At 48.6% G+C, this 13,867-nt stretch overlaps 1 protein-coding gene across 1 annotated transcript in view; it reads left to right on the forward strand.

Annotated features, from left to right (window-relative positions):
- Positions 1-337: 337 nt before the first annotated feature.
- LOC135823979 (uncharacterized) overlaps positions 338-13,867 on the forward strand; it is a 17,605-nt gene continuing 4,075 nt past the window's right edge. The window contains exons 1-7 of the mRNA XM_065336859.1: positions 338-1,503; positions 5,259-5,319; positions 6,097-6,327; positions 9,610-10,002; positions 10,346-10,624; positions 10,991-11,146; positions 12,242-12,505. Of these exons, the coding sequence (XP_065192931.1) occupies positions 1,381-1,503; positions 5,259-5,319; positions 6,097-6,327; positions 9,610-10,002; positions 10,346-10,624; positions 10,991-11,146; positions 12,242-12,505 (1,507 nt within the window). The 5' untranslated portion in view covers positions 338-1,380. The remainder of the gene's footprint in view (positions 1,504-5,258; positions 5,320-6,096; positions 6,328-9,609; positions 10,003-10,345; positions 10,625-10,990; positions 11,147-12,241; positions 12,506-13,867) is intronic.

The following is a 13,867-nucleotide window of genomic DNA, read 5'->3' on the forward strand; positions in this document are numbered from 1 at the left end:
TGATACACTGTACATCCTATCGGATAAACATAGTACAGCATAGTTTGCGGATCGACTCACAGTATCGTAAAGTGTCCAGTAGTCCCTAAACGAAGGGTAGGACTATCCAGCTAGGCAAAGTCAGTCCCTCACGAAATCGACGTGTCTGGAGTGGACACGGATATTCTAATCCTGTCAAGCCATTTAAACTAATGACATTATTATATTGGATCCAAGCTCGCCTCCGGCTCAGTACCGTAGATCTGCTGCTACCACAAAACGCTGAGAACTGCATCAAGAATGTATGCGGCCTATCCAGAGAAACCTCACGCTGGCGGCTAGTCTGCCCAGTATGACTTGCTTTTAGCGCGTCCGACGTTTCGTTCCCTGCATATGCTCCCCGGCACACGCGCGCACGATCGTTTCCTAACGCCATGCCCGTGGTCACTGACACGTTTGCCTAGTGTCTTCTGATCTGCCCAATGTAGCAGCACAATGCAAGCACCAAGTGGCTGTTTGTTTGGGAGAAAAATTAGGTAATTTGTTGCATGATTGCGTGCATGAAATCCCTTTGGTCGTTCTATTCAATCGTTTCGTCATAATCCAGAACAGGCTAGCTGTGTGTCCATGTCCACCCCAACAACAGGTTCCGTCTGTGCGACTCATTCAGCCATTGTGCACTTTGTCGCTTGATTCCGTCAGCTGCAACACGCTCCCAGCTCCCACGCGGTGAAGATATCGTCATACATACCCGGAAAAGAAGGGTCAAGATTCTTAGGAACATTGAAGGCTGAATCAGCGATCTTGCTGCTTAGTCGTTGGCGCTACGCCCGTGGATTTGTACCTTGCAAGCAGCTGTCCACCCCCGCCACAGATGCTAGCCACCTTCGAAGCTGTGGCCACGTTCTTCTGCACACGATTCAGTGAGGCAATGACCTGCTCTGGAAAACCCGACCGGAACTCTGTATCGCAGATCTACGCGTAGATTTCGCTCATCGTTTGCTCAGACGCTCGCCCTGGCCTGCTGCATCGACCAGGATTTCTTCTAGCAAGCAGCATCGATCGCGTAGCATCGTTGACGTCGTCGCCAACAAATCGTGCAACACCCTACCGCAGAACCGCGGAGCGTAAGTCGTCGGACGAACTCCGTAGATCTACGCGGTGCATCTATCGTCTCTGGGGCTTGGTGTTGTCATGAGTATTGCGCTGCAGCGCTAGTAGGAGCAGAAGCCGGCCCGGCTGGTTGTATAATCACTCGATACCACTGTGGCGTTTCCGAACGAGCAGATCGGGCTCGCTCGTCGGATCGCCCACCGACTTGGCTAAGATACAACTGCAACTTGAACCAAGCCACATGTAGGCACCTTGGTGCTGCTACTGTGACAGTGAGCCGGCTTTTCTATGTTTCGGAATACGTTGGGAAGCAAGCAGACTCGAGGAGGCGACATGGCCTACGATTTGAGACCAGGGCCGAATGAGGTGATCCATTTCCAAGCCGACCTGAAGAAGCTCACGAAAAGCAACGTGAGTACCACCATGCGCTGTAGCGGTGTGTGTACTTGTTTGGGGTTTGTGCATTGCGGGGGAGTGATTTGTAATTGTGCCTTTGTCTGAGGCTGTTATGGCGTAGAGAAGTTCTCTTGTCCAACGTAGATCTACTCACTCCCTCACGCACGGTCATCCAGTGGCAGGCGGTAGACACGCACACACGCACACAGCTCGTGGTTATTTCATTGAAGCAAGAAATGGTGCTGGACCTCAATATCGCGAGACAAGTCTAGAACTTCTATCCGCTCATGCGCTAGGACTTCTCCCTACTTTAGCGCGGCATGTCAAGCTTCCATTTGCCTCCGGATAAAGTCTCCGTGCTTCACGACGGAGCGGACCTGAAAAACCGTAGAGCCAATCTGACAAACATCCATTCACCAAGGGGAAATCACCCTGGCCCGCAGTGCTAGTCAGAAGTCAAAGGGGCTGTCCAATGGCAATGAAGCTGGAAAGTGATTTGATTAGCGCCTTCTACTAGTAATCCCTGACGGATCCTTTGAATAGTAGCAATTTTGAAATAAGTACTTGACCCAGAGCAAGGCAGAGTGCTGTGGTCTATGAGGCAGTGTGTTGCTGGTGAATGATCGCTTCTCTTTCGGCTGACGAGGAATTGATCACCTGACTATCCAATTCTGATGATTGACGCTGCATGACAAAGTGTTCCCAGCCCGCTGCTAAGTGCATGATGGTGATGGTGGACATCGGGCTATGTAAACCCATTGTAGGGCACGGCTACGACTGTACAAGCTATGCACGCGTCAGTACGTGTATGAATATGGATCAGAGATTGAGTACGGGTATGTGTGCACGAGTTGTCCCTACACATACACGCATTATCGTCCACTACAATGCGAGCGATAAACATGACTTTATTGGTAACCTCGTGATGGCGAAACAACGCAAACTTACCGTGGTGACCTGCATCAGGCTTGACTTAACCACACCCCTACGCACCCCAGGTGGCCATTGGGGGAGGTAACTGGTTTTAAGAGGCAATTCATCAGTGCCATGGTTATGTTATACATGTACATGTACACGTTGAAAAAAAATTGATTTATTGGTTTCGGGCACGTGCAGGGCACGCACACAGCAGCTTGAGTAGGCGGGCTGCATTTCTAAGTGATCGACTCGGATCACGCATGGAGCAGGATTTGAACCATGGCACCTTGTAACCTACTTGATCCACTTGATTAGGTTGCTAGTCTTGTCATTAGAGAGTCAAGCTGCAATTATTTCCATGTGATTTCCTCTCTGGGAAGTCACTAAAACAAGTATGACGCTATTGATAAGAAAGGCTATAATTGAATTTATCATAAGGTCGAGAATAAAAATAGGGAAAGTCTGAAGAAAAAAACTGACTGTCATCACCAGGACTTGAACCAGGGACCCTTGCTTATGGCCAGTGATGCTCTACCATTAATCCATGGTGTACATTTGAAGGTTATAAAGAACATAACTGCCATGCAGGCATATTCAAATCTGATATCACACAACTGAGTACGTTATCATTGCAATGCGCATGCATATCAACTGGTGCATTTAGCCTGGTGAAGTCAATTTTTCTGCTAAAAAATAAAATAAAAAATAAAAATTTCACGGTTCGCGTGAGACTCGGTTTCTCTATAATAGAGGCCGAGTTTTCCGCATCCGTAGGAACGCCACCACCCTTCAAGGATCAAGGCGCAGATGCAGCTCAACAGCTCAACAGCCATCTAATCACTGTTTTCTTTAACACATGTGCAAGCAATCAGACACAGTGGTAACGTACATAATGCACCGTCACGGTATGTAGAGCTGCAATGAAAAAACCAGCTAGGCGCCAACAAATATTGAGATACAATACATGTACGAGCTGAAAGCACTCCATGAGTTGATTCAGATTTGGGATCAACTGAAAAATGACGAAAAATCATAGGATTTAGCGGGTTTTGCATTCCAGCTTTTTATACCAAATAAATAACATACTGTACAAGTTGCTCCCAGCCCCCCCCCCCCCTTTTGAAGGACATTATAAAAGCATAGGTGCAAATACCCCCCCCCCCCCCCCCGCCCCTTACACACAATACCAGTCTATGGCCTGTGATATTAACAGTGTGGACCTGAGGAAGAATTAACGTGTATGCTGTACGAGGTCCAATGCAGCCTGTGGCACCAGCCACAGGACCCACAGCACTAGTGATCAGAGCTGCTTTTAACTACTAGTACAACAGACAGGTGTTACCAAATGCTCGAGTAATGTGCACCCTGCCCGCACAGCATCCTGCAGTGACTCTGCCTAGCTATAAACTGATAACGATAATGCTGCATTTCCTAAAAGGAAATAGCAATCACATGACAGCTGTTTCTGTTCTTCAGCATGCTGTAGACACTGGAGTGTTTCTGCGCTATGTAGTCGATCTACGGAAAGTCTTATGTACACTGCATGTGGATCCGTGTTCTACCCAGGGATGAATTTATCCGGTATCGCATCGCAGTTTGCTACCCAAAATCGATCTACTGCTACTCAAAAATGACAGTGACACGCAGAAAACTGCGATATATACATTGTACATATACAGGCTATCCATGCTTTTTGTAGCTTATGCCACAATTGAGATTTTGCACAGCAAAAACTGCTATGCAAACACACGACAGTAAATTCATCCCTGCTACCATAGGGAGGTTTTGAACTATATGGCTACAGGACATGAACATGTTCGACCCAGAGAGAGTCATGAAAATAATTAACTGTGCTGTCATGTCCGCACAAACAAAGCAATGTAGAAATTAACGATCTAGAACGTTTTCTTGTGGCCTACTTCAGTGGAATAACATCACTGATCAGTAAAATGAAACAACATAGGAATATATTACCATCAGGTGTTCACCATACAACTACAAAAAGAGCCAAAGGGATGTGACAAAATAATGAAAGAGAGAGAGAGAGAGAGAGAGAGAGAGAGAGAGAGAGAGAGAGAGAGAGAGAGAGAGAGAGAGAGAGAGAGAGAGAGAGAGAGAGAGAGAGAGAGAGAGAGAGAGAGAGAGAGAGAGAGAGAGAGAGAGAGAGAGAGAGAGAGAGAGAGAGAGAGAGAGAGAGAGAGAGAGAGAGAGAGAGAGAGAGAGAGAGAGAGAGAGAGAGAGAGAGAGTCCTGCATGTTATTCCCCAATCCATTTACGGAGCACCAATAATATTATTACAATTGGAGTCCCATGTACGTACTCACTGTAGGCAACTTTCCGGAAGTGGAGTTCAAACTCGTGAATTTATGGGTTTCCCCCACCTACTAACGTAACAGTTTGCCTTGCGTAGCGCGGAACCTCTCTACAATCTCAATGTGTTTGTTGCGGAAATACCGGGATGATAAGCAGCAACTTTCGGTGTACATGTATTGCTTCATTAGGACGTCCAACCTCCCTACCACATGTACTCTCCATCCGACCGTGTCTGTCACAGTGGAGAGCACATGTGGCAGGGAGTCGAAGTCCTATATACATAGACGAAAGCTGAAGGCAATAGGCAGTCATAGCTATCTACCTGGCTACCACCCCCTGCCACTGGTTATTGCATGTGCAATGCTGCCACTGACACGGCCATGGCTGTACCGATCTGTTACCAAGTGGAACCGCTGGTCGTCGCTATGCCTGCAGCGTGAGCTGCCAGCACAACGCTGTGCCGTGACTTTGCCAAAGCATCTCCACTGATGATGTAATCGCATAACCTTTATATAATGTTTTTGTTGCCTGTGATATAGGGCTCGAAGATCAGCGATCCTGTTTTCAAGCCCTTTGCTATCATTGAGAATGCACCACGACGTAAGTGCCTTTTACAAAAGCAATGCAGTATTCCAAGATCCTAGACGGTGGTGACATTGCTAAGGGTGCAGAAAGGCAGCCTGACTGAATATGATGCCAACCATTCAAATTTCAAGTACTGTCTCATTTCAGTATGCTACTGAATCCGAGTCACATGACTACTGGCAGGGAACCTTCCCAGAATACATGTACATGACCAAGGAATAGGTTTGGTGTCTGCAGGTTGAAGCCTGTTGTCAGCAGCCATCTGGTCAGCACATTTCTACAGAGCCGAATGTGTTGAATGTGTTAGGGTTAACCTAGCCGTTAGAGCCGACCACCTATGTTATAAGGCCAAAGTAGGCTGATGCCGGGCTGGTTTCTGAAGCTAGGTTTTCACCTCTCTGTGCGCCTACACGTGTATATGTTTATCTGAGCCGTGCACTGTCCTGCTTGCAGCCCGGTTGTCAGCACTGAGAAACAGGTCGCAGTACACGATGAGAGCACACGTGGTGTGGACTGACTAGCCTTTGCTGACTAGCCTTTGGTGACTAGCCTTTGCTGTGCACGCATGCCCAGTGGCAAACGATATCACTAGGGTGCAGGAGATTTGCCAGATGCCACCATGTAAAGGGCAACGTACTGCCACTGACATGCTCTTGATTTGTATTTTTTGTTATAATGCTGCAAGCATGTTTACCAAGAATTCATGTACCACTGTTCTTCATAATCTAGCACCTGACAATCACCAGAGTCAAATCCATGAAGTTTCCTTCAAATGGTGTGTGTGCTTTGCAGGCGAAATCTATCTGGCTCATTGTGATAGCAGTTACAAAGAGAAGCGTACTCGACTCCAGGAGAGCATCTGCAAGGTGTCGCTACCCAGCCACAAGGACTTCAGCCGCCTGCCGCATGCCCTACAGATCAAGTTCTCGGCAGACAAGCAGCCGCCACAGGTGTACGTGAGCAATGAGCAGGACTTCGAGAAATGGTGCAGCTGGCTGCAGTACATACTGACAAAGGCAGACTGTAAGTACAACGTCGGCCAGAGCCAGATCAGACAAAGGCTTTAAAAGTACCTGTCTGTGATTGTGGTCATGCCGCCATCTTGTGAAGTTGAGTGTGCAGGGCTTGGCATGTGAGAGGAGTGGTGGTTGAAGAATCATGGATGTGCAGGGCTTGATGTGTGAGAGGAGTGGTGGTTGAAGAATCATGGATATGCGGGGATTGATCATGTGTGTGCTGAGAGGAGTGGTGGTTGATTGAGAATCATGGATGTGCAGGGATTGGTGTGTGCTGAGAGGAGTGGTGGTTGATTGAGAATCATGGATGTGCAGGGATTGGTGTGTGCTGAGAGGAGTGGTGGTTGATTGAGAATCATGGATGTGCGGGGATTGGTGTGTGAGAGGAGTGGTGGTTGAAGAATCATGGATGTGCGGGGATTGGTGTGTGAGAGGAGTGGTGGTTGAAGAATCATGGATGTGCGGGGATTGGTGTGTGAGAGGAGTGGTGGTTGAAGAATCATGGATGTGCGGGGATTGGCATGTGAGAGGAGTGGTGGTTGAAGAATCATGGATGTGCGGGGATTGGTGTGTGAGAGGAGTGGTGGTTGAAGAATCATGGATGTGCAGGGCTTGGCATGTGAGAGGAGTGGTGGTTGAAGAATCATGGATGTGCAGGGCTTGGCATGTGAGAGGAGTGGTGGTTGAAGAATCATGGATGTGCGGGGATTGGTGTGTGAGAGGAGTGGTGGTTGAAGAATCATGGATGTGCGGGGATTGGCATGTGAGAGGAGTGGTGGTTGAAGAATCATGGATGTGCGGGGATTGGTTTGTGAGAGGAGTGGTGGTTGAAGAATCATGGATGTGCGGGGATTGGCATGTGAGAGAGAGGAGGAGTGGTGGTTGAAGAATCATGGATGTGCAGGGATTGGTGTGTGCTCAGTGAGAGGAGTGGTGGTTGAAGAATCATGGATGTGCAGGGATTGGTGTGTGAGAGGAGTGGTGGTTGAAGAATCATGGATGTGCAGGGATTGGTGTGTGCTCGGTGAGAGGAGTGGTGGTTGAAGAATCATGGATGTGCAGGGTTTGGTGTGTGCTCAGTGAGAGGAGTGGTGGTTGAAGAATCATGGATGTGCAGGGATTGGTGTGTGAGAGGAGTGGTGGTTGAAGAATCATGGATGTGCAGGGATTGGTGTGTGAGAGGAGTGGTGGTTTAAGAATCATGGATGTGCAGGGATTGGTGTGTGAGAGGAGTGGTGGTTGAATGGTCATGAGTGTGCTGGACGTAGCGTGTGAGAGCCTGAGATGAGTGGTGGTTTATGGTCATGGACATGGTTCCTGTGTGATTACATGCTTGTGTGATAGTATGCATTTTAAGGAATGCCTGAACAAGAGGCGTTGGGCTAGCATTAAAAACCCCTGGTTGAAGAATCATGGATGTGCAGGGCTTGGCATGTGAGAGGAGTGGTGGTTGAAGAATCATGGATGTGCAGGGCTTGGCATGTGAGAGGAGTGGTGGTTGAAGAATCATGGATGTGCGGGGATTGGTGTGTGAGAGGAGTGGTGGTTGAAGAATCATGGATGTGCGGGGATTGGCATGTGAGAGGAGTGGTGGTTGAAGAATCATGGATGTGCGGGGATTGGTGTGTGAGAGGAGTGGTGGTTGAAGAATCATGGATGTGCGGGGATTGGTGTGTGAGAGGAGTGGTGGTTGAAGAATCATGGATGTGCGGGGATTGGTGTGTGAGAGGAGTGGTGGTTGAAGAATCATGGATGTGCGGGGATTGGTGTGTGAGAGGAGTGGTGGTTGAAGAATCATGGATGTGCAGGGATTGGTGTGTGCTCAGTGAGAGGAGTGGTGGTTGAAGAATCATGGATGTGCAGGGATTGGTGTGTGAGAGGAGTGGTGGTTGAAGAATCATGGATGTGCAGGGATTGGTGTGTGCTCGGTGAGAGGAGTGGTGGTTGAAGAATCATGGATGTGCAGGGTTTGGTGTGTGCTCAGTGAGAGGAGTGGTGGTTGAAGAATCATGGATGTGCAGGGATTGGTGTGTGAGAGGAGTGGTGGTTGAAGAATCATGGATGTGCAGGGATTGGTGTGTGAGAGGAGTGGTGGTTTAAGAATCATGGATGTGCAGGGATTGGTGTGTGAGAGGAGTGGTGGTTGAATGGTCATGAGTGTGCTGGACGTAGCGTGTGAGAGCCTGAGATGAGTGGTGGTTTATGGTCATGGACATGGTTCCTGTGTGATTACATGCTTGTGTGATAGTATGCATTTTAAGGAATGCCTGAACAAGAGGCGTTGGGCTAGCATTAAAAACCCCTAAAAAGGTGCCGAAGCATGGGAACTTGGGAAGAGGTGTCTATCGGTTGTTACTCTTGTGCCAGTACTTCAAAACCGAACGATCACAATTAATGTTGGGCCTGAAAAACTCGTCAACTAGTATTGCAACAGAATTGCTTCTCTACTAACTGAGTGTATAGCTATGCCATTGTGGGGCAGAGAACACTCGTCACAGTGCGCAATAGAGCATCCTACTTGCTACGGTCGGCATTTCAACGAACTGTGCATTCCTTACATACCTGGTGTGTCCTTCAAGTGTTCATGCATACTACATACTTGTTTATGAAACTTCATTCCTCAACTCCAATAAGGGTCTCTTTATTGAGATTCAAATCTACATTACCAGTGTCTGCTCCAGCGCCGGGTGAGCCGGGTAATCCACCCGGTTGGGCGGCGCTTGGACCCGGTTGAAAATATAGTGCCGGGTCACCTGTGACCCGGTTGGTACTTTTCACTTTCGAACTTTGAAAGGACTGACTACATGGCTTGTATGTGTCAGATACTTCTTCTTCTTTCGTAATTTTCTAATTCCTGTTCTCTCTTTTCTAAATGCGGCTTATCCATTCGCCTTTATATCATCGGGCGTACATGTGTACCCTGCTCCGACCCGGTTGAAATGGTTGCGTCAGGTACACGTGTACACGGCTGTCCTACAATCCTGGAGCAGACACTGATTACCCCAAATTCTCGCAGGCATGGTCCCTCATCAGGGTAATAATGCTGCTCAATAACAGCACTGGTCAGTGCTGCAAGTCAGCTAGCACCTGTTGCTGTCCAGCTTCCTACCCGGCCCGGAGAACGCCGGACTATGCCCTGGTGATATACGAACTTTCAAGAACCTGTATTAAATTTTGTTGAGCCAACCCTGTGCTTGTCTTTTGTATGTATTGTGTTGATTAGCTGCGCATGCTGATGGTTCAAAACAGCTCTATGTTTCTTTCTGATTTCTTCTCCCATGGCGAACAGACAAGCCGCTGATTCCCGTTCACATCCCCAGCTGCACGTTGCCCATAGTCGGCCCGGCTCTGCTCCACATCACGGACGGTTCGATTCTCTTCCTGCAGCCGTCGACCATGAACCCGGTCAACGTGTTCCCGGTTCAGAACGTCACGTCGTTCGGCTCCACGCAGAAGGACGTCTGGTTCAGAGTGTGCCACTTCTGCGCGAAGGCCAAATCGGCGGACAGGACGGCGAAACAGACAGAGTACAACATGCGAAGCGACATCGACATGGCCTGCACTTCCTTCATCGCACAGATGCAGGAGGAGGGGAAGGCGCAAACGCGCGGCATCTGGTCCATGGGGCAGGCACTCAACTGCGAATCGTTTCTCCTGAACCACGCCAATGTTTGCACCGCTGGTAAGGGGGCTGTTGGGCAAGAAACGGTGAACTTTGTGCACCAAGTCCACTCATTATGCGACCCATCCTGTTTTGAGGATGCGTTTCAGTCCATCGTAATTGACAGTTACTTGGGCAACTTCATCCTTCATTATAGTTTCTGGTAACTTTGCGGTCACCTGCAAACTCAAATTATCATGTTGTACGAGTTGCTCCATTGAGTAGAGGCTTCTCTTGCTGACTACATTTCAAAATCTGACAAAAAGGTTCCGAGGAGTACTTTTCCATGCCCATGTGCCAACTTTGATGTGCTTGCCGAACCCTTTTAAGTAGTATGATGTGTGTCGTGTTCTTCTCTTTGCAGACAACCTTTGGTTTATAAAATTTGAACCCCACTTCCTGCCCAAAATAGCCACCATTTTCAAGTCATCCTGGAAGAAGCTTGCGCGCCAGGCGGGCTTCAAGGTCAGCGACATCAAGGCCCTGGATGACCTAGGTGGTACCAAGTCGACGGTCCACTTCCTAGAGCGATGGCTGACCTCCTTGCCACCAGACGTTCCATCTGAGCCCAAGAAGCTGTTGGCACTAACGGAGGCAGCGGAGCTGACAAAGGAAGCTTTGGACCTAAGGCATATGTTCCTAGGTAAGGTCGGGCAGTGGCTACAATTTTAAGATTTAATTTTAGAACATTAAACACGTCTGTCCTCATGCAAAATTGCCACACACCCCGTATCCACCAATCTCCCATTGCTGTGTTTTTACACTGAGACGGTATTAGAGTTGAACCCAAGGAGATTCCAACCATCATCTGCAAAAAAAGAAGCATTCCTTGGTTTTCTCCTTTCTAGCGAGGCAAAGCATCCAGACTGAGTCTCTCTTCTTCAAAAAGGCTTCTCCTCCCCATCCTCCTCCTCCTCCTCCTCCTCCTCCTCCTCCTCTCTCTCTCTCTCTCTCTCTCTCTCTCTCTCTCTCTCTCCTCCTCCTCCTATTCCATTGTTGTTGTTTGTAGATATTGAGCATTCTTATGCACGTGATAGACCACGCTCACCCACTGGTTTTGATCGTCACTTGAGTCCGGAACTGCTTCCTGAGCCAGCACCTGGTAATTACGGCGGGTCGGTCGGGCAAAGCACAGCTCGCTATGGGGAACATACTAGTACTAACCGTACGTGCGTGGTCTGTTACATTTGTTTCTGTGCGTGCGCGTGTGCGCGCGTGTGTGTGTGTGTGCGTGTGCGTGTGTGTGTGTGTTTGTGTGCGTGTGTGCATGTGTTTATGTGTGCATTCATGCATGCGTGCGTGCTTATGAGCATGGGGTGGGTGTGACAAGTGCATGCGCGTGCTCTTTACATGCACTGACTACTGAAGTACTTCACATGTTATTTTGTGTATGGGTGTGTGCTGTTGGTCCTGATGGCAAATTGAGAAACTCTCTTCTGTATCATGCAATACACTGAGATCATCAGGGGCAGATGTTAACGATATATTTATTATGATGTACTTGACAAGAGCTGGACCATCATCACAAGATTCACAACGATAGGCTAAATGTACAGCACTGCTCAATGAAATTTTAGCAAGTGACTTCAGTACAGTTGCGCTCACTGAAATCCGACCCAAATTCGCGGCATAGCTGGCGCTCTGGACCAGTTCCGGTTACTTCATTGTACGTGTACATGTGTACGTCCAGCCGCATTCGTTCCATTTCCAGGGCGTCAAGGGCCGTGGAAGTTGAGGGCGCCGGCTTTGCACGTTGGGTCGGATTTTCAGAGAGCGCAACTATATTACGGTGCGGTGGGTGCTGTGCTGCAAACACTGGGATGCTCACTGTTGAATGGCGCGGAGCTCACTCGCTCGATCGGATTTCATTGAGCATGCAGCACGGTACTTGTACTGTTGGACTTTTGAGAGTCCGGGCACACGATTTGTCAAATTGATTGTTGATGTCAGTAGCTAATTGTGGATAGGTAAACCAAACCGTAGAGTTTGTGCAATTACATCACCTGTTGAGGTGCTTAGTGTGTACAAAATATAGTGGCGAAGCAGTGGTGCAGTCAAGTGCTAGTACTGGTTTGCCACTCAATACGTCATGCCCATAAGTGAATGCACTGACTCGTGCGTTACACATCGCAACCATAAGCGATTGTGCCCATTCGGTACTATGCCATCGTCGGAGTATCTTGCTACTAAGACTACTGCATAGAGTATTTGTGTGACTCCACTGCATGTGCTGTGCTAAACGTTCTCCTCCCACTTTCAGGTATGTCATCGAGACCCCTACCAGAACCAGGTGCATCAAGACCTCTACCAGAACCAGGTGCATCAAGACGTCTACCGGAACAAGGTGCACCATCGGCGGGTACACTAGATGCACGAGACACTACACTGCGAAGTGCAGACAGTCAAATAGGCAACCCGGACCCCTCGCACCCGCTGAGCATGAAACTGCTGATCGGCATCGGTTTTGTAATCGAAGACAACTACGCCGAGAGTTGGGAGTACTTTCCCTTGCAGCTCTTGTGCGGTGAGTGGAGTTGGTGGTGTATACACAAAAATAGCTGCTTGGGTACTCCAGCAAAAATCAAAAAATCCTGGGTCTGTAGAGTAGACCCAGGTCCAATGGTCATTGTCAGAGTGGTCTGCAAGGGAAGGAGGGGGGAAGGGGCGAGAAAGAGAGAAAGGGGTATGTGTGTGTATATATGTGTGTGTGGGTGTATGTGTGTACGTGTGTGTGCGTGTGTGTGTGCGTGTGCGTGTGCGTGCGTGTGTGTGTGTGTGTGTGTGTGTGTGTGTGTGTGTGTGTGTGTGTGTGTGCTCGCCTGTGCTTGCGCAAGAGCGAACGAGTGAGTGAAAGTAAGTGAGCGAAAGTTACTTGGGGCAGTGGGAGAGCAAGGATACTGGTACTTTCTTATCAACTCCCGTACAAAAAAAAAACTCAATCTCCGGAAAGCTATGCTTTTGACACTGTTAGGTCTCAGCAGCGACACACTAAATGACTGGCTGCACCATTTGTAATGAGGCCAAGGGAACAACAACAACTACAAAAAATCACGGTTCGCGTGAGACACGGCTGGAAGCCGGGTTTTCCGCATCCGTAGGAACGCCACCACCCTTCAAGGATCAAGGCGCAGATGCAGCTCCTAAAGCGGAACAACAAAGCATCTTTAAAATTGGCTCAAGACATCACAGTCCTCGTCAGTACAATGAAAAACAAAGTGAGCTTTGCCCAAGGGCAAATACTGTAAGACATGTATATATAACGAGGAAGTAAAATCTAACGTTTTAACGGATGACATTTCTTCGTTATAATAAGATCCGTTGAGGCTGTACTGCTTCATATATGTTGTGTGTGGATATGCCGGTATACTGCAAGATCGTTAAAGGGGAAGTTAAGGCAAAAATTAAAATTTCACCAGTTGTAGTCTTCGGGGTGCTGAGTCGAATGGTCTTGGTCCGAGAAAGCTGAGACGCTCCCTTCCTAGTTGAATCCCAATCGAACTCGCGCACTTCCACCGAAACTGGGTGACTGCGCCCTACTAGATGGGGATTTGTATGCAAAATGTCACTAAAAGCGCCGTTTCGTTCTTATAAAAGCACGGATGACCGCGATTGGCCCATATGTTGTAGTCTTTTGGACGCTGAGTCGACTGGTTTTGGTCTGAAAAGGCTGCGATGCAGCGTTCCTCCTTTATTCCCAATCGAACATGGTTGAACAAGCGGTCACGTGCTCCTGCGTACACCAGTCAGCTGGTCACCGTGCCTGCAGGGTACAACTTACTAGCCTGTTTGACCTTTTTTGGGTGCAGTCCTGTCACTCGAGTTGAACTCGAGTTGAACCTTGGTGTGAAAGTTGTCGCCTGCTGGCGTGGTGACCAGGTGATTTGGG

Source organism: Sycon ciliatum, chromosome 8 (genome assembly GCF_964019385.1).
Source record: "Sycon ciliatum chromosome 8, ocSycCili1.1, whole genome shotgun sequence".
NCBI classification, from domain to species: domain Eukaryota; kingdom Metazoa; phylum Porifera; class Calcarea; order Leucosolenida; family Sycettidae; genus Sycon; species Sycon ciliatum.